General features: G+C 35.4%; 1 protein-coding gene across 1 annotated transcript in view; it reads right to left on the bottom strand.

Moving 5' to 3' along the window:
* LOC137402861 (serine/threonine-protein kinase PLK4-like) overlaps nucleotides 1-22,690 on the bottom strand; it is a gene marked incomplete at its 5' end in the record, with an annotated part of 47,793 nt that overhangs the window by 10,931 nt on the left and 14,172 nt on the right. The window contains 5 exons of the mRNA XM_068089370.1: nucleotides 2,920-3,056; nucleotides 3,764-3,917; nucleotides 10,064-10,190; nucleotides 20,571-20,732; nucleotides 21,486-22,025. Coding sequence (XP_067945471.1) covers nucleotides 2,920-3,056; nucleotides 3,764-3,917; nucleotides 10,064-10,190; nucleotides 20,571-20,732; nucleotides 21,486-22,025 — 1,120 coding nt within the window. The remainder of the gene's footprint in view (nucleotides 1-2,919; nucleotides 3,057-3,763; nucleotides 3,918-10,063; nucleotides 10,191-20,570; nucleotides 20,733-21,485; nucleotides 22,026-22,690) is intronic.

The following is a 22,690-nucleotide window of genomic DNA, read 5'->3' on the forward strand; positions in this document are numbered from 1 at the left end:
AAATAATTAATAACCGTGGCAGGCTAGACATAGTAGTTCCTCGTTTACGCTGTCCTGATTTTTCGACGTATACGAAAAACGATATACAATTACGATGGTACATGAACGACTAGTTTTAGGCTAAAAGTTGTGCTCCGGCTAAAAAAATGTTTAGACAATAATATTGACTAGTTCAGCAGAGCAGAGAAAGAGTAAAGGGCAGAAGACATTGTGGAAGGCATTGAACAGCCAGAAGATGTTCGATCCCTCCAATGCAACAATCAGAAAGCAACTGGCCAAACATATGATGCAAATAATTTTGTTTCAAGATAGTTAATATTTGTTTCTGAATGTATTATAAGTATTGTTGTTTGTGTTCATTAATATATATTTGTATCATTTGAAAGAATATTGTTATATAACTTAAAAATTTGTAGAATTATAGCATAAAACTTAATAGCATTTTTGCGTTGATTTTAACTCGCTTTACAATGGATCGATGCACATAACTCTTAGTTTATTGCAGATGAAACGCCACGTCTGGTAACTACCTGTAGCAAACATATCATTGAGTGCAATAAGCTTTTATGCAACCTTGTTAACCCTTTCGCTGCCAAAAACGCATTTATGCGTTTTCTAGGGTTGAGTGCCGTAGACGCATTTTTGCGACTTTCCCAGCAATTGCGTTGTAACTTAATTTTATTATTCGTTGGCAACATAACACACAGTCTTTAGGACTTTTATGAAATGGACAGGGTTGTCTGAAGATTTCTCTATAAAATTAGCCTAAAACAACGAAGCAATTTAAAATTTTTGTTTGAGAATTTCCAACCCAAAAACAAACATTTTTTGCGTAAGTTTTGTTAAGTACCGCGCGAGACAGAAAACAGGTAATTAGTTATGTTGATGACAATATAGCCAATTCAGATTTTCGTGATTATACAGATAATTAAAATAGCAGCAATGTCTCTGATAGTGGTGAAAGTAATAGTTTTGTAAAAGTAAGGAACATCGTAGAGGATCGTTTTAGCTTCGCAGCGATCATAGCTTCACATAGCTTTATCATCGCACCAAGTATAGATACATTGAATATTTTGCATAGCAATATTGGTTGAAATATTGACAAAATAAAATATGCAACAAATATGTTCTAGATAGTTTGAAATTGAAAAAATATTGTATATCACGGAGCAATATCAGCAATTTTCGGTAAAATGGCTGGAACTAGGCCGATAGCCGAATTTGTACATGGTTGGCAGTGAAAGGATTAAATATAGTTATAAATGAAAAAAATACCTTCAACTTTAGAATGAAATAAAAATTTAAAGCTTCAACAAATTGCAAAGCAGGACACAGGCTATATTATCATCACAGGCTATGTGACACAGGCTATATTATCATCAGCATGACACAGGCTATATTATCATCAGCAGGACACAGGCATTATTATCATCAGCAGGACACAGGCTATATTATCATCACAGGCTATGTGACACAGGCTATATTATCATCGCAGGTCAGTTGCTAGCAATAAATAGCAACTAGCAGAGATATTTCTCGGCTTCCCAATACATATTTACTTAGAAATTTTTGACAAATTCGTGGTAAGTTAACAGATTTCTCGCATCTAAAAAGGTTAACGTCGCTCTGCCCAAAGGAGAGTGCAAAATATAGGCAACATTTGCTTAGCCCGTCAAAGGGTTAAATTTAGCTTCCCAAAATTCTGACGAGCTATTTAAAAAATACACGGCCAGCCTCTATCTGAATGCCACCTCCATCTGACAGCAACTATAGAAAAAGGGTTAAAAAATAGAGAGCCATGGCATTCAAATAGAGGTTTTACGGTAAATAGTTTAAAACATAGTTTGTACGTAGCTTGAGCTACTACTGTACATCAGGCTGTACTCCTGATAAGAGGAATGGCTGAATCCTTGAAACTGACAGCTGAAAATTAAATACAAACTATTCCTATACTATTTATAGATTTAGCTCCAGACTTTGTGTTGAGTATTCCTTACTAGCTTTACTGAAGTAATTATTTTTGATATTATTTATTTTAGCAATATACATACAAATTATTTTTTACAAAATTTAAATGATAATTTATAAATTATAAAAACAATAATGATAAACTAACTAACAAAGTTATTAGAGTGACACCAACATGATAAAACTATTATATGCGAGTGATATTTTCTATTGCAGCCCGGGATAAGACTGAACCATCCTCACATATTGACACAATGAACAAACAGTGGTGAACAACCAATAAAAACAATAATAATAATAGCTGATAATAATGAAGAAGTGAGAAGTAAACTTACACCACTCTTCCATGTCCCTACAAGCAGCATAGATAGTCGCTGACTCCATGATAGCCGCCGACTCCATGATAGTCGCTGACTCCATGATAGTCGCCGACTCCATGCCTCCTAACACAAGTGCTGTACCACTACATCGCTATAATGCTCATGCAAGTACATTCGCTGCCTGCCATTCTAAACACCTCCCTTTGCCTGTCGCCTCTAACGAATGAGCCATATCAGTGTCAGCTATGCAATTAAAGCTGGGACATTAGATAAGACGCTTGAGGGCATTGAAGGTAGCCCACACCGCTAGACATAGCAAGTGCCTTGGAACAACAACTATGTCAATTGAAAAAACTTAAACAATCAAACAATACACTTAAATGTAACTCAGTGAAAGACCGCAGAGGAGAAGCGACGAAAATGCCAGTTATAAAATAAGAGATTAGGAGATTAGAGCCTCGCGTACCCTCCAGAGCGTCAGTCTCCGCTATGTATTACATAACTCTATAGCAGAGAAGAGGAAATATCCTAAGCTCCGCCTACTTGACTACATGATATACCATGTGGCCGACCTTGACCAGCCGTACCGCGTATTCTCGTAAGGCAGTTTCCAAGGAAATCCGAAACATACCTGATTGAATGACTTTGTTCTGCGAAATGGGCGAAAGCAAAGGGCTGACCATTCCATGGGGCTTCCTCATTTCTTTAGACTTGCAGTTTCTTCCTGTAGGTGACCGTGTAGCACATTTCTCAAGGAATACTCTACACCTGTATTATAAATGTGATATGTACACCAAAGTGCGATACATACACTAAAGTGCGATATGTACACTAAAGTTTGATATGTACACTAAAGTGCGATATGTACACTAAAGTGTGATATGTACGCTAAAGTGTGATATGTACACTAACACTAAAATGTGATATGTACACTAAAATGTGATATGTACAAAATGTGATATGTACACTAAAGTGTGACATGTACACTAAAGTGTGATATGTACACTAAAGTGCGATATGTACACTAAAGTGTGATATGTACACTAAAATGTGATATGTACACTAAAGTGTGACATGTACACTAAAGTGTGATATGTACACTAAAGTGCGATATGTACACTAAAGTGTGATATGAACACTAAAGTGTGATATGTACATTAAAGTGTGATATGTACACAAAAGTAACATGTGAATAAGTTACCAAATATCTGAGGAAATGCATAGAGATTGACTACTATATGGCCAGAATGAACAGCAAAGTGAAATCTGCAGCAACGCAATCCAGGATGGACATAAAGGGGATATCGGGAGCAAATTAGAAACAAAAACTCAGAAAGTCTTGAGCAACACTGAAAGGTAATGAGAACAGATCTAACAACAATACATGTAGGTCAAGGAAAGATCTAGCAACAATACATCTACAAGGTAAGTACATGTAAGTGAGAAAAAACCTCCAGCATTCGAGTAAATACTACCTCTTATGAATTGTGGCTAATACTCCCTTCAGAGGAGATGTAGAAGGAGGTTTTTTCTCGGCAGCCGGAAATGCCTTTAGCAGAGCCTCTCTGATTGGTTGTATTATGTTATTGCTGCTCAGATCAAATTCAGCAATAACGACAGGTTTGGGTCCTGCGTAGAGAAATCAGCAATTAAAAATAAGGAGGTGTTCAAAGGTACTCATGAAGTCTATGTTAGACAATCAAACAGACCTGCCAACTATTAACTCTTATACAAATATTATGCGGAATATAAACAAGACATTTTTAAACATAGAACGTAAGGAAAATCTTAGAAGTTATCGAGTTTTAAAACACTCTGTTAAATTATGAACTCAGTTGAAAAATCAGAAACTGAACCAAGAACACGATAAGCGGAGGTAGTCAAAGGTGAAACATATCTTATGAGAGCTGCGGTAAAATGGTTTGTATGCAAAGTTGTCTGTAACTCTCTCTAAGCTCAGCATTAGCATTGATATTAGGCTCACTAAATATGCCATTGATGAATCTAATGTTTTCAAGAAAACCATATTAAAAGCGTGGCCTATGAATATAAACCATACAATAGTAGAATAAGTACGGAGGGTGAAGGCATCTCTAATCACCCAGGTAGCTCAGCTATATACCAGTTTATACAACAGCGTGCACGCATTTAAAAGTCGACCGTTGGCCGGTATGCAAAACAAATAAGCAAATACTGACGCTAAAATTGTTTGAAACTTTACGTCTCGCTGTCAAATGACTTGAGAGTGCAAACAATCGGTGGAGTGACTATCTCTAATTGTATAAATCCATGAGCAGTTTGTGAATTAAGCTTGTGTAGCTGGTATGCGTCCCAAAGCTGATACAAATAGCACAGCCTAAAGTACTGAGCGCGGGTTGTCTCCTTGTCACTCACCACTCTGACAAGATATAGTTGATACTCTTGCGATTCTACTGCGCTAATACGGAAGGCATTGGCGAACAGCTACCTTCAATATTTCATAGCCAGTATCCGTGTTGGTCAAAGAGACACGTTGTATATGCTTTGCCAATGCCATTTCTATTGACGAATTCATAAAAACCGACCTTGCTGGTTACAATAAGACAAATTAAGTGCTAATATAACTTACCTACAGAAAGTCAGCACTAACATAACTTATCTACAGAGAGTCAGCACTAACATAACTTACCTACAGAGAATCAGCACTAACATAACTTACCTACAGAGAATCAGCACTAACATAACTTATCTACAGAGAGTCAGCACTAACATAACTTACCTACAGAGAATCAGCACTAACATAACTTACCTACAGAGAATCAGCACTAACATAACTTACCTAGGGAGAGTCAGCAGTAACATAACTTACCTACAGAGAGTCAGCACTAACATAACTTACCTACAGAGAGTCAGCACTAACATAACTTACCTACAGAGAGTCAGCACTAACATAACTTACCTACAGAGAGTCAGCACTAACATAACTTACCTACAGAGAGTCAGCACTAACATAACTTACCTACAGAGAGTCAGCACTAACATAACTTACCTACAGAGAATCAGCACTAACATAACTTACCTACAGAGAGTCAGCACTAACATAACTTACCTACAGAGAGTCAGCACTAACATAACATACCTACAGAGAGTCAGCACTAACATAACTTACCTACAGAGAATCAGCATTAGCGTAACTTACCTACAGAGAGTCAGCACTAACATAACTTACCTACAGAGAATCAGCATTAGCGTAACTTACCTACAGAGAGTCAGCACTAACATAACTTACCTACAGAGTCAGCACTAACATAACTTACCTACAGAGAGTCAGCACTAACATAACTTACCTACAAAGAGTCATTAGAAACATAACTTATCTACAGAGAGTCAGCACTAACATAACTTACCTACAGAGAATCAGCACTAACATAACTTACCTACAGAGAGTCAGCAGTAACATAACTTACCTACAAAGAGTCATTAGAAACATAACTTACCTTCAGAGAGTCAGCACTAACATAACTTACCTACAGAGAGTCAGAACTAACATAACTTACCTACAGAGAGTCAGCACTAACATAACTTACCTACAGAGAGTCAGCACTAACATAACTTACCTACAGAGAATCAGCACTAACATAACTTACCTACAGAGAGTCAGCACTAACATAACTTACCTACAGAGAGTCAGCACTAACATAACTTACCTACAGAGAGTCAGCACTAACATAACTTACCTACAGAGAGTCAGCACTAACATAACTTACCTACAGAGAGTCAGCAGTAACATAACTTACCTACAAAGAGTTATTACTAACATCGCTTACCTACACCAATCAGCAATGGTGTCAACCTTTAAATAGTTATATCCATTATTTTGCTGGGTACTTAGGCTAGCGTAGCCTTAGGTGAACAAGTATTAGTCTTTAGCACTGATCATAATCCTTACGATAATCCCTAGTATACGTTCTACTACTATACTATATACCATACGATATCATACTATCATATCTACAGTCATACGTCGATATATAAGAAATTTGAAATACAGTGCCTCTTCGCCATACGATTTTAATCCGTTCCAGTGTTGGCATCGTATAGCGAAAATGTCGTATAGAGAGGTATAGAAACCCATAGTAATTATATAATGCAAACATCCTATGATAAAAATCATCAAAATTCTATATATGTACTGTACATATTAAAATTAGTAGCAAAAACGTATACTAACTTTAGTAACTATAGTTATACCTAAAGTAACTGTAGCGTAATTAGTGGTCACGATCTGCAAGAAAATATAACATGACAATGTACTATGTGCAGTACATGCCGTAGGAAATTCTTACCTTCGAGACAGACGTATAGCATAAACTTTGAATTTAACTTACCATAAAACCTCTAATTAAACGCCACCTTCATTTGAACGCCACTATTATAGAAGTGTCGAAAAATAGAGCGCCCCCCTTTAATTGAACACCACCTTCATTTGACCGCCACTTTGACATTCATTGATCTTTACGAACGCATAATAACAAGTGATTAGTAAAAAAGTGTCCACAAAAACCTTACTAATAATAACTTGGTTACATCGATAACAATTAATTCTTTCATTGTTTCTGTTCGAAACGAAGTCCATTTTCCAATTCCGAAGCTTCTTAGTTTTTGTCATTGAAAGCAACATTATAGAAATAATAACTGTATCAGGCTAATAGTATTTCCTTGTTTTACGCGGTCTTAATGCTCCGATGTATAGGAAATCAGTTTACAATTACGATGGTAAACGAACGATTAAATTTAGGTTAAAAGTTGTGCTTAGCCAAAAAACTTTTACACGTCGCATGTGTGCGAAATGTGTTCGCTAAAAAATTGTTTGGATACTAACATTGACTAGTGCAGCAGTGCAGAGGAAGAGTTGAGGTCAGAACACATTGTGGAAAGTATTGGACAGCCAGAGGATGTTCATTCTATCGAAAGCAACAATCAGAAAGCAACTGGCCCAGCAAACGATGCACATATTTTTGTTACAAAAATGTTAATTTTTGTTTCTGCGTGTATTATAAGTATAGTTCACTTATGCCACTTGTTTTTGAATATATATACATATTTGTAGCATTTAATAGATTATTATATAACTTATAAATATCTAGGTTTATAGCATATTATTTGGTAGCATTTTTACGGTTATCTTAACTCAGCTTACAATGAATCGATGTTCATAACTCCTCTTCTATTGCACAGAAAAAGCTAGTTTTAGCTGCAATCTGTAGCAAACATATCAATGAATGCAATGATATATAAGGCAACATTGTTAAATATAAATAAACAATAAAAATATGCCTTCAAATTTAGAACAAATTGAAAAACTGAAAGCTCCAACAAACTGCAAAGCAGGGCACAGGCTATAATATAATCGCAGGTTAATTGCAATCAATAGGCATCAACTGGTAGAGATTTTTCTCAGATTCCTAATGCATATTTATTTAGAGATCCTTGACAAGTTAGCAGATTTATTGCATCCAAAAGGGCTAATATCACTCCGACCGAAGAATGCAAAATATAGACGACTTTCACTTCGTCCGTAAAAGGGTTAAATTAATCTTCCCAAAAGTCTAACGAGCTATTTGAAAAATACAACGCCAGCCTCTATTTGACCGCCAGCTCTATTTGACGGCCACTATAGGGAAAGGGTTGAAAAATAGACAGCTATGGCGTTCAAATAGAGGTTTTACGGTAAATAAATTTAGCTTCGTAAACACACACTTAAAAATTAGTTTTAGTATGTATTTTTCAACTATTTTACTGAACTTCAACTTTTAGTTGCTAAAATTTTATCACCCATTAGTTTCTGGCTTCATTTTCACTAAAACTTCTAGCCGATCTCATTAAAACCTTTTTCGACCTAAATCAACAAGAAAGCCCAAGCGATGTTGTTATCGAAAGCGGCCTCTCACATACTTGACCATTAATGACCATCGAAAGGAAAAGTAAAATTTTATTACTGTAAACTTGGAGTGAGGGAACTTGAGCTGGTACATCGAGTGGGTACATCTAGTGGGTGGAGCAGAGAGGAGTACATCTAGTGGGTGGAGCAGAGAGGAGTACATGTAGTGGGTGGAGCAGAAAGGAGTACATGTAGTGGGTGAAGCAGAGAGGGGTACATCTAGTAGGTGAAGCAGAGAGGAGTACATCTAGTGGGTGGAGCAAAGAGGAGTACATCTAGTGGGTGGAGCAGAGAGGAGGACATCTAGTGGGTGGAGCAGAGAGGAATACATCTAGTGGATGGAACAGAGAGGAGTACATCTAGTGGGTGAAGCAGAGAGGAGTACATCTACTGGGTGGAGCAGAAAGGAGTACATGTAGTGGGTGAAGCAGAGAGGGGTACATCTAGTAGGTGAAGCAGAGAGGAGTACATCTAGTGGGTGGAGCAAAGAGGAGTACATCTAGTGGGTGGAGCAGAGAGGAGGACATCTAGTGGGTGGAGCAGAGAGGAGTACATCTAGTAGGTGAAGCAGAGAGGAGTACATCTAGTGGGTGAAGCAAAGAGGAGTACATCTACTGGGTGGAGCAGAGAGGAGTACATCTAGTGGGTGGAGCGGAGAGGAGTACATCTAGTGGGTGGAGCGGAGAGGAGTACATCTAGTGGGTGAAGCAGAAAGGAAGCAAAAAACGTATCAATGTAAATCATGTTTCTATACACTTGAAAATAAAATAAATTTATATCGTAATAAAATAGATTTTTGTTAGCAGGCTAAGAAAAGTCTGAACATGACCCTTTGTTCGAAGGAATCGCAACTCCAACTTTGCTACTGGTTTTAAAGAGAAAATATTACCATTTTTCACACGAAGAATGCTGAACTAAAAGAAATCGGGTCATTGTATATCTTTCAGACGTTGTGAGAAGGTTTTCGGCATGCAGCATATCGGCATCTCTGTTACTTGAAATTTGAATTTCAAGCGAACTTTTTGTTGAATTTGCATGGCGAAATAGGACTCATACGGCGAAGACAAAAAAGCATCATGTTCCACATCGTAAGGCAAAAAAACGTGTAACACGGAGATCGTAACCCGAGGGTGCACTGCACAAGCACAACTTCGAGTAAGTTTCCACCTTGAGATACAAACCATATTTGAGATACAAGCATATGAGAGGTTTCTGGCAAGTGCAAGGTGGCCAAGTATGCAAGAAACCGCTTTCTAAAACAACATCGCTCGGCCCTTCTCGTCGGATCAATTAGAAAGATTGGCTAAAAGTGATAGTGAAAGAGAGGCTGAAAGCGGCGAACTGGAAAAAGGCAATAAAAAATTAAAAGACAAAATTAGAAATAAGTTTAGTGTAAGACAAACTGATTTTTAAGTTTGCGCTTAGTAAGGTAAATTTATTTAAGTTAAATTCAAAGTTCATGCGATGTTACGTAGCGCCACAAAAGTCTAGCGCCACAAAAGTCTAGCGTACCAAAAGTCTAGCGTACCAAAAGTCTAGCGTACCAAAAGTCTAGCGTACCAAAAGTGTTGCTGTCAAGTCTTTCTGACACCACCGTTAGCCGCTACGTCTGCTTCGAAGGTAAAAACTCCATAGAATACTGCACATTGCCTCTCATTGCACCTTTCAAAGACCAGCTACATGTAGATCTAAGTTGTGTAGCATGTCAATATGAGAGGGGATAACTCGCCAAAACTGCTTCTAGTAAATTGTTATAAAATGTCGTGTACGCAAACAGTAATGGACCAAACAGAGCGAGATCAGGCCTATATGAGAGTAAATTTACAAGAAGTGAAACTAAGGTTAGACAACGTACTTGCAGTCGCAGTGTCTGAGGGTTTGCTGCGCGGAGGATGATCTGTGATTGGTGTAGATGTGAAGTCTGGCTCATCTAAATCTAGTCCCGCTCTACCTACCACTACGGGGTGGTGGTCATCACCGGCCTGCATGTTAACAACACCATGCAATACAAAGGCATGCTCATCCCTTGCGCAAGCATAAGTTGACTGCAGCCCTGACTGACCCGAATATTAGAGATTGTAAACCGAATATAACAACTAGTACAATTTCTTATCTCACTAGCAAAAGGGTTCAATAAAAAAGTAGTGGAAAGAGGAAAAATGAAAGATACCATAAACATTTGTCAGAAGACAATTGCAAATGCTGGGTGAGTAAAAAGGTCACAGATCCTCAAGTATGCAGTGCAGGACTTTTCCTGTGAATCTAGGAGAGAAGGGTTTTACATACATGTACATATTGTACAATGGGCAGACATATAGAGTTGCCTACTCCTGCCCTCAAAACGATTCCCAAAAATGTTAGAATTGGATAAACCTTATTAAAATATTTTAAATAGTTTGCAAACTTATAGATATTATATTATAAAAACGGATTTTATGTTTGGGTAAACATGATATAGTCTGCACCGCATTTATAAAGCTATTATTTGTGTTTACCACTCAGGTGCAAGCAGTGCTTGTTTATAAAAGTTCGTCGTCCTTCGTTGATAACTATTCAAAATGGCCAAAATAAAAACTAACTATGCTAAAAAATTAATTTTGATGCTCACATCGACTGGTTCAACAGTGAAGAATCTAGATTAGAAGATTAGATTACTCTACTTATATCTTCTTCTACATAAATATATATATAAATATCAGGGTTTGTACTTTTATTAAACCCTGTATCCAGTTATAGCAATCAAAATCTAGCAATGAAAATTTCACCGTGCACTGGATTTGATCTCAGGACCTCCAGATCTAGAGGCGATGAACTTAACCATTAAGCTACACAGAATACAATGGATTCATTAGGTGAATAGTCATAGCCTAAACCACTAGGTCATGGGGCAATATTGCTATACGATGGAATAATTGTAATTAATCATTTAATCCTTTAATGCCGATTGGTTAAAATAACAAGCTTCATACTTGAGCACACTTTACGATCATGCGTGAGAGATCATGCGTGAGAGATCATGCGTGAGAGATCATGCGTGAGAGATCATGCGTGAGAGATCATGCGTGAGAGATCATGCGTGAGAGATTATGATGCAATATTTTTTTCTAATGCAGGCTTAAATTAAAATAACAGCTCTTATTACAGTATTATAGATTTAGACTAGCTTAATTTACTAGCTTAAGTTACTCAAATTCATTGGGTAAAGAAAAGAAGCTTAATCAATTTAAAATAAAGTTTCTATGCAAAAACATTTCATTACCTGTGCAATGCCGGGCATTCAGTAAGTGCACATAAAAAACCAGTTTTTGTAGCCAACATAATCAGTGCAAAGTACTTTTATATACAATATTGTTAAATATATTAATAAAATGATAAATGCATTTAAAGTTAACAAATTGAATAGAATTTCTCATAGCTCCGACTAAATGCAACTCAGATTGTAAGAACTGCATATGTTAACTGCCAGCAAAGTATATCAGCTTGTAGAGAAATCTCTTGGCTTTCTAATGCGCATCTAATGTTCAAGATAGAAATTGTGAGAAATTGTGTTGGGAATAGACTCGTCTTCACAGCTCTTTCAGAGCTATGCGCACTCAGTCGTGAAAGGGATGATGATGGAGATGGAGCAGGCAGAATTGGTGAGGCGGTTGTCTCCTCCGCCCAAATTAGGAAGAACCGTAATGCAGTACAGCCAGACGATAGATAAGAAAAGTGGTTTGTATGAATGTCCATTATAGGTGTGGTAACCATGGTAACCGTGGTAAACTGCCGCTGAAAGTAACTAAAGCTATCGTGTTTTCCCTTAAGTTTCTCTATTAAAGAATAAAACGATCAAACACAATTACACCTATTTTAGATGTTTACCTTAGCAGTTGGTGGATCGGATAGAGGAAGCGTGCTGACAGGAGCACAAGCTATTGCTCCAGTACTTGAAAGGGATGACACATCAGATGTAGTGAAGGAAAAGCTACCATCGAGTAGACCAGATGCAGAGCTAGAAAAGAGGAGGTAACTAAGTAAAACTAGATAGAAAGTAATTACATTTATTACTAACAGTAGAAAGTACATAGAGGTACTAATTACAGAGAGAAGCATTTGGTATTCTCATAATAATGACATGAATCGTACCCTCAGGAGAAACTGTGGGGAGATTATCCATAATTTACAGTAGCAAGTTCTATAAAAGATAAATCTATGTATATATAAATCCCAGTGATGCCTGTCGTTCATTTGTACAGGTTTAGCAATTTAAATCTAACAAAAAACACGCTTTGCACTAGATTTGAACTCAAAATCTCGGGTCTACAGGCAGACATTCCACTCACTACACTAAGCGATCCTTGTTTTCAGAATTATCTTATCTACCCCTATATCGCGATTGCAGGTTATCAGCTCCGTATGTACTTTCTATTATCCCACGACCAAACAGAACGAAGCGATTGGTTGGGAGATTTATGATAAGTGCACATGTGCACACAACTCCCGAAAATTATTCATCAACAATGAGACGAACCCTTGTATCAAAATTTCATCAACAAATTTAACCATCGTTTTGTAGAGTCGTTAAAGTATAATAACGATACAAAACACATACAAACCTATTTAAATATGTTACCAAGTCTTTGTAAACCGTCGTTATTATCTTAAAACTTACCCATCTGATCGGATTATATACAAATAGACAGATTTATTTGGACGAAAATCGTTATTAAAACTTGCTAAGCCTCACTTTTATAAAAGTTAAGACCGGAAATTGAAACGCCGAGCGACACAAAATAGAACGATTAAGTCGTGCGCATTTCACGAAAAAATTGATCTAGTCTAGCACTTTTCACCAGTCTATAGCATTGTCGAATTGCCGAAGGTTTCGGTAATTAATGTAGGAGTACTGAAATCGTTTCATTTTTGCCGATTTCAAATTAACTGACATTTCAGACACATATGAGCACTTTGGTATTATAACTGATGTCCAACGCAGTGTAAGTAAAGGAAATGACGATGATATTTTTTTCTAACGATTTTTATGAGATTACGATATTTAATTATAAGTTTAGATATTCTTCTTGATACTTCTTGATATTGTTAGCTATGACGTTTTGAAATGTAAACAAAACTGTGCATTGGTTTTCTATTATTACTGTATTACTATTACTAAGTTTGGAAATTCTTTATGATACTTCTTGATATTGTTAGCTATGACGTTTTTAAATGTAAACAAAATTGTTCATTGGTTTTCTATTATTACTGCATTACTATATTAATAATATTGGTTATTCTAATAATATCAGTGCATTTTACTTCTAATATTGCATTTCTCCTATTGCAGGGAGAGAGCTATAAACATATAATCTTTTCCTTTTATTATTGCTGTTTGTCATGACCAACAGACCTGTATTCCCTGGTTGCAAGTTGGGGCGGCTAAGCAAGTTAGGGCAGCTAATGTTAGGCGACTAGTTATGAGCATCTGGGGGTTTGGAGGGGCCGTGTCAGCCCCCAACAGCTTCTTTTATGTAGGGCCTCGGCCGGGCATCTCATTTGAAGTTTTAAAAATTTTTATCGGAAAGTATAAACATTTTTTCTATTATTTGAGATGTTTGTTTTAGGTGATGTGACTGCCAAGACGTTTTCAGATTAAAATAGGCTAAACTTGACCACAGTTGAAACGCTAAGAAAAAATACATTCTTTTCCTTTGAGCGTTTCAACAAAGATCAATTTTGCCGATTTTATTTTAAGTTCACCCTAAGGTTTCAATGCTTTCGTGGGGCTTATTGCCAAGCGGATGTTTGTTAAAACTTGACCTTTTGCAAACCTTTATAAAAGTCATTAACAAGAATATTTTGCCGATGATGATAATAATGACGCCCAATAACTATTAAAAGTTGACATTTATCTATATGGCTTGGAATAAAGTGATACTCTACAGCGATAAAAACGGTTCCCGGAGCCGTTGGGCAAATAACTGTTCGAGTTAACGCTGTTGAGGTCGAGTTATCTAAAGCAATTTATCATTGCGTGGGAGCAGACTAAACAAATCTATTCGAGTTAACCAAGTGTTCGTGATAAAATTTTACATTTTATCCGAGGGCGAGTTATCCTAGTTTGACTGTACTTAGCCGCCAAAAATTCCTAAAAAGTTGGGGTGGCTCAGCCGGCCAGCCGCCCCCGGGAATACGGGCCTGATGACCAAACACTTTTTTAAATAAATTTTCTAAAAATCTATATAAATATCACTTCTTGATATTGTTAGCTATGACGTTTTGAAATGTAAACAAAATTGTGCATTGGTTTTATATTATTACTATATTAATAATATTGGTTATTCTAATAATATCAGTGCATTTTACTTCTAATATTGGCCAATATTGCATTTCTCCTATTGCAGGGGGAGAGATATAAACATATAATCTTTTCTTTCATTATTGCTGTTTGTTGTATATAATAACAACCACACCCAGTACATTACAGCTACCATTGCAGTTATCCTATTGCACTGCAGTGCCATTTGACTGCTAACATTGCATTTCTCAACCATCAGTACCCTTTCTTTTTTCCGTTATCACTTTGGTCGTGGGCTGTATGACAGGGGACTTTCTAGTAAATATTTATATTACCTTTAGGGTTTGCTTTTTTGAAAGTTTTTTAAAAGCCATATAACAAAAACATATTTTTATGGAATTTTCCATTTTCAAATGTGTCGTTTCTAATTCAAATGTGCCGTTACACTCCTTCAATTTCCGGTTCTTTCTAAGAGAAATCGATAAAAACTGTAAACAATAAAAATCGATATCTCATTTTTATGTTTATACCAGTATCGAGAGATACAGAGACACAATATCGTTAAATCCAAATGTTTGATGGATAACCTCTGCTGCAACAGTAACCTCTTTAAACACACACTTTTATGTACTCATTGTTACTATTAATTCAACATACTCATGATTGTTATTTTGATGTTCTCAGTTTGTATTAATTGTATCAGTATCAAATCATTAATTGTATCATTATCAAATCATTAATTGTATCATTATCAAATCATTAATTGTATCAGTATCAAATCATTAATTGTATCAATATCAAATCATTAATTGTATCAGTATCAAATCATTATTTGTATCAATATCAAATCATTAATTGTATCATTATCAAATCATTAATTGTATCAGTATCAAATCATTAATTGTATCAATATCAAATCATTAATTGTATCAGTATCAAATCATTATTTGTATCAATATCAAATCATTAATTGTATCAATATCAAATCATTAATTGTATCAGTATCAAATCATTAATTGTATCATTATCAAATCATTAATTGTATCAGTATCAAATCATTAGGGGAAGGCGGGGTACAGTGTGCCAAGGGGCAAAGTGATCCACCATATATTTTTTAAATTGTAATTTGTATTTGGAGTTATCGTTTTTACAAAAGGTCATGTGATCAGTGGAGGTCCTTTTGAATAAAGAAAGAGCAGTGGAAAGCTGAAGGTAAGAAATTTATTAACAAAAAACTGATTTTTGATGTTTTTTGTAAATTTCCAGCTTTGAGTTTGTGGTCTTCATTTTGCGTTAATGCTTTGTTTTACATAAATGAAAATGTAGAAAAATATTATCCTATATGATTATAGTAAGCATGTAAAACATGAAAACTCTTGCGCATCTACAATTTCTTGCATGCTCATTTTTCTCAAGAAAAGTCAATTGGGGCAAAGTGAGCCACTGGCTCACTCTGCCCCGCACATACAGAAACTCTTGAAAATCTTACACAAAACTAAAGCAAGTACTTCTTACATTTTAGAATGTTACGAAACTACAAATGTAAAACTGGGCAGGCAGACATAAGTCAAGTAGAATATGCTGCAAAGATTATTGAAGAAGGAAATGGAAAGTCAATTCAAGAAGCTGCCAAACTTCATGGTGTGAACTGTATGACTATTAAGAGGCATTTTGAAAAAGGACGTGTTGGAGGTGCACAGCGTAGAAGTGAAACTAGTTTACACCAAGAAGCAAGAAGAAGAGTTGACTGGCCATGTAAAAAATCTAGACAACAGATTTTATGGTTTATCTACTGAACAAGTACGTGAACTAGCTTACGAATACAGCATGGCTAATGACTTGAGCATTCCACCAAGCTGGTCAAGAAACAAGAAAGCAGGTGAGCCGGTATTTAAAGTGTAGCAACATGTGTCTACTTGGTTTAGATCTACGCTAAAAACATCCAAAGTAACTGTGACTAAGAACAAGACAACAAAAACTAAGAAAAAACAGCAAACAGATTCTCCATCAGAAGAAGAGAGTAAGCCCAAGAATTATTGTGTTCTGATGAAGAAAGTCCAGATGAAGATGAAAAGGAAGATGTGCCAACTCCTACTAGAGACAATATTAACATCAATGATCATGTTTTAGTTTGGTACGAAACTAGCAAAGGTTGACTTGCAACAAAATTCACATTACAGTTATTTGGTATCAAAAGATTCACAATGTCTTACTTTGCTGTGTTGCAGGTGCAAAATATGTGAAAATATGATTACAAGCTCTTAAAAGCTCAAAAATGAACAGTTAATCGCGGCCATCACGAAACCACCGTAGATTGAAATCAGTTTATTTCTCTGACGTAGTCATTGCATTTGGTTGTTGTTTTGTCACGTGATGTTCTCACATGAACTGAAAGGCCAATAAAAGGCTCAATATAAAACTTCTCGTAGCACTAGTTTAGGACATGCACTTCGGGTTTTACCGAAGACCCTGTATCAGATATAGGTGCTCGCTACTTTACAGCTTTGTTTCGACTTGAACTAATCGTCTAGTCGTAATCTGATCATGTGACCCATACTTCGCGAATTACTTCTGCAACATTTTTCGATTATCATAGGTGACCAGCAGGCTCATCATGTTTATCAGACAATGATATGTACTCCTTCGAGCTAAAGTTAAAAAATTAAACGAATTTTCACGGTAGGTTATAAGTTATCAGTGCTGAAAGTGGCAGCATTACAATGACGATGAAATAGGCGCGTAAGAACAATAGACATGGTTATATTGAATGCGTGAATTATATTTGTGAAAATATTTCGACGAATGAGGTTGCGTGAAAGTGTAAACAGAAGCCATCTTGTACAACTACGTCCCATTTGAGCCGTTTTGGAAAGAGATTCTAATCTACGGCAGTCTCGATGTCCGCGATTAACTGTTCATTTTGCGCTTTTAAGAGCTTGTAATGACATTTCCACATATTTTGCACCTACAACACAGCAGAGTAAGACATAGTGAATCTTTTGATACCAAATAACTGCAATGTGAATTTTGTTGCAAGTCAACCTTTAATGTTGAGTATGCAGGAAGAGTCATGAAATGTAATGAAAACTCTGTTACCATCAATTTCATGAGAACAGCTGGAGACTGCTTTGTTTATCCAGAGGAGGAAGACGTTCATGATGTTGACTTTGAATCTATAGTTATATTTTTGGGACAGCCAGTAAACACTGGTGGGACTCTGAGGGTTAGAAATCGAACTACATTCAGAGTGGATTTATCTACTTATACTGTAAGATAAACTATTCTCAATAATACTGCTGATAGAGACATTGTGGGCGACACACTTTTTACTACATTATTTCACGATAATGCTCATACGACTTGCTTCCACATTTTATGTTATAAACTATGTATATTTAGTTTACCATGTTCTATGTCTTAGTCATGAGTCAAAGTTAGTTAGCCCATTGTAACATTTTATGTTTTAACACAGTTAAAGATATCAAATATATTATGTGCAATCAAATCACATATTTATTGCTATGGCTCACTTTGCCCCATTGGGTGGATCACTTTGCCCCAGTAGTGGGGCAAAGTGAGCCAGGTGTAACATGTTGCAAAAACAATAAATTCTCGCGATTGATTTGAAGTGGAGCATTGCAATTCAAATACAATAATAACAACATGTTGAACTTTCTATAGACCAAGTTTCTGCTCAATTCAAGCAGTCACTTATATTTTATTTGAGAAACAAAAAAATTGGCTCACTGTGCCCCGTCTTCCCCTACTTGTATCAGTATCAAATCATTAATTGTATCGGTATCAAATCATTAATTGTATCAGTATCAAATCATTAATTGTATCAATATCAAATCATTAATTGTATCAGTATCAAATCATTAATTGTATCAGTATCAAATCATTAATTGTATCCGTATCAAATCATTAATTGTATCAGTATCAAATCATTAATTGTATCAGTATCAAATCATTAATTGTATCAGTATCAAATCATTAATTGTATCAGTATCAAATCATTAATCGTATCATTATCAAATCATTAATCGTATCAGTATCAAATCATTAATTGTATCAGTATCAAATCATTAATTGTATCAGTATCAAATCATTAATTGTATCAATATCAAATCATTAATTGTATCAGTATCAAATCATTAATTGTATCAGTATCAAATCATTAATTGTATCAGTATCAAATCATTAATTGTATCAATATCAAATCATTAATTGTATCAGTATCAAATCATTAAATGTATCATTATCAAATCATTAATTGTATCGGTATCAAATCATTACTTGTATCAGTATCAAATCATTAATTGTATCAGTATCAAATCATTAATTGTATCAGTATCAAATCATTAATTGTATCAGTATCAAATCATTAATTGTATCAGTATCAAATCATTAATTGTATCAGTATCAAATCATTAATTGTATCAGTATCAAATCATTAATTGTATCAGTATCAAATCATTAATTGTATCAGTATCAAATCATTAATTGTATCAGTATCAAATCATTAATTGTATCAGTATCAAATCATTAATTGTATCAATATCAAATCATTAATTGTATCATTATCAAATCATTAATTGTATCGGTATCAAATCATTACTTGTATCAGTATCAAATCATTAATTGTATCAGTATCAAATCATTAATTGTATCAGTATCAAATCATTAATTGTATCAGTATCAAATCATTAATTGTATCAGTATCAAATCATTAATTGTATCAGTATCAAATCATTAATTGTATCAGTATCAAATCATTAATCGTATCAGTATCAAATCATTAATTGTATCAGTATCAAATCATTAATTGTATCAATATCAAATCATTAATTGTATCAGTATCAAATCATTAATTGTATCATTATCAAATCATTAATTGTATCGGTATCAAATCATTACTTGTATCAGTATCAAATCATTAATTGTATCAGTATCAAATCATTAATTGTATCAGTATCAAATCATTAATTGTATCAGTATAAATCATTAATTGTATCAGTATCAAATCATTAATTGTATCAGTATCAAATCATTAATTGTATCATTATCAAATCATTAATTGTATCAGTATCAAATCATTAATTGCATCAGTATCAAATCATTAATTGTATCAGTATCAAATCATTAATTGTATCAGTATCAAATCATTAATTGTATCAGTATCAAATCATTAATTGTATCAGTATCAAACCATTTTTCATTGCAGTAGAATCGCTTAAAACTGTAAACACTAAAAATCGATATCTCATTTTTTATTTTTCTTTTATCATCTTTTTTAATACCCAAACATCAGCATCCAGATAGTATGATTATACCAAGGGCTAAGTTACTAGTGATCTATTTTACTACCCAAACATCAGCATACAGATAGTAAGATTATACCAAGGGCTAAGTTACTAGTGATCTATTTTACTACCCAAACATCAGCATACGGATAGTATGATTATACCAAGGGCTAAGTTACTAGTAATCTATTTTACTACCCAAACATCAGCATCCAGATAGTAAGATTATACCAAGGGCTAAGTTACTAGTGATCTATTTTACTACCCAAACATCAGCATCCAGATAGTATGATTATACCAAGGGCTAAGTTACTAGTGATCTATTTTACTACCCAAACATCAGCATACGGATAGTATGATTATACCAAGTTCTAAGTTACTAGTGATCTATTTTACTACCCAAACATCACCATACAGATAGTAAGATTATACCAAGGGCTAAGCATCAGCATCCAGATAGTAAGAGTATACCAAGGGCTTAGTTACTAGTAAAAGGCTACAACGTGTCTCTATTGTTTGACTAGTCAATCGTCAGTTGCACAAGAATGAGTAGCGCTGACCCTGATGGAGGTCAACCAGACATTCTCAACATAGAAATTGAGGCTATACGGAGAGAAGAGGATCCTGGTAGTGAAAAAAAGGAAGGGGAAAATATACAACAAAGAGGGGGTGACAGGGTTAAAGAAAGGTAGCGGATCAAGAGGAAGGGGTGATGACGAGGCAGAATATACGACAAAAAAGTGGGTGACAGGGTTAAAAAAGGTAGGGGATCAGCTATCCACAAGTTGCCTAAATAACAATGCTAACAGAGGCTTGACAGACGCACCAGATATTGTTGTATGCTGCTTCATGTTGTTGATGGTTTGGTAAGGACTGTTGGTTGGTAGGAAAAAAATGGTTCTCCTTGAACTTTGCCACCTGGTTTTGCATACCATCACCATTCTCTTCAGTGTCACCCTAAATGTACCAGTACTTTGAATTACAGTCTAAATTTTTAGCTTTTCCATGTATAAAAAGGTGTATATATATCTCTATGTATAGACAAAGGTTTACATACAAATCTATGTATAGAGTGAGGTTTATATACAACTTTATGTATACACTAAGGTTTACATACAACTCTATGTATAGACTAAGGTTTATATACAACTCTATGTATAGACTAAGGTTTATATACAACTCCATGTATAGACTAAGGTTTATATACAACTCTATGTATAGACTAAGGTTTACATACAACTCTATGTATAGACTAAGGTTTATATACAACTCTATGTATAGACTAAGGTTTACATACAACTCTATGTATAGAGTGAGGTTTATATACGACTTTATGTATACACTAAGGTTTACATACAACTCTATGTATAGACTAAAGTTTATATACAACTCTATGTATACACTAAGGTTTACATACAACTCTATGTATAGACTAAGGTTTATATACAACTCTATGTATACACTAAGGTTTACATACAACTCTATGTATAGACTAAGATTTATATACAACTTGATGTATACGCTAAGGTTTACATACAACTCTATGTATAGACTAAGGTTTATATACAACTCTATGTATAGACTAAGGTTTAAACACAGAATATTTATATCAATGCACAGTTCTACATGCAAAGGTCGCAAGAAGAGGTTAAAGCAAAAGGGTTAAAGCAAAGAAACAGAAAGGTCTAGATACCAACCGTCAGTGGCTTGGCACACATCCAATGTAACTGTTCTTTTTCTAAAATGATAGACCCTTCCTTTGTGTCACCATCAAAGCCAGCTGGCCCTTGAGGTAACTGTGCGGCCTGTTCCTGTGTTTCTTGTTGATGTGTGCAAATGTGTGGCCTCTGAGTGCTTTGAATATTGGCATCTGATGTCTGAGTTGATGTCATAGCCGATGTGACTGCTGTTGTGACAGCCGATGTGACAGCTGTTGTGGCAGATGGGATTAAAGGTGTGAGCAAGCAACAACCAACTGTAGCTGGAGACGATACCTTAGGTTTCGTATCTAATTGGCAAGCGGTGAAAGATGGAGTGGTCATAATGCAGTTGCTAGGTGATGGTTTTGCAACAGCAGTAGGCAAGCTATCACCTCCAACACTAACAGGTGTCCAAATAGGTGGGCGTAGTTTGTCTACAGACCGGCAGATGTCAACAGGTGATGTTGTGGTGACCTTTCTTACAGGACTAATTGTGGAGTCAATAGTTTTGTAGCCACTGTCCTCGGCTGAATCATTCTGACAACAACAAAAAATTTATAGTAATATTAGTAGACGAGTAATAATTCTGGGAAATAAAGCTAGAGTACCACTTGACATTACAAAATTTTATTAAAGTAAATGTTATTTTGACAAGATTAGCAGGAGCTACAGACAAACGAAAGACAAAAAGAGGATAGTAAGTGTTCATGTGATTATTTTTGTTGGATTTAGTGTTAGGTTTGTTAGATTGGTTGTTGTGTTGCTAGGTAAATAGCATTGGTTGTGTTGCTAGGTAAATAGTATTGGTTGAGTTGCTAGGTAAATAGTATTGGTTGAGTTGCTAGGTAAATAGCATTGGTTGAGTTGCTAGGTAAATAGTATTGGTTGAGTTGCTGGGTAAATAGTATTGGTTGAGTTGCTAGGTAAATAGTATTGGTTGAGTTGCTAGGTAAATAGTATTGGTTGAGTTGTTAGGTAAATAGTATTGGTTGAGTTGCTAGGTAAATAGTATTGGTTGAGTCGCTAGGTAAATAGTATTGGTTGAGTTGTTAGGTAAATAGTATTGGTTGAGTTGCTAGGTAAATAGTATTGGTTGAGTCGCTAGGTAAATAGTATTGGTTGAGTCGCTAGGTAAATAGTATTGGTTGAGTTGCTGGGTAAATAGTATTGGTTGAGTTGCTAGGTAAATAGTATTGGTTGAG

Source organism: Watersipora subatra, chromosome 8 (genome assembly GCF_963576615.1).
Source record: "Watersipora subatra chromosome 8, tzWatSuba1.1, whole genome shotgun sequence".
In the NCBI taxonomy this organism is placed as follows: domain Eukaryota; kingdom Metazoa; phylum Bryozoa; class Gymnolaemata; order Cheilostomatida; family Watersiporidae; genus Watersipora; species Watersipora subatra.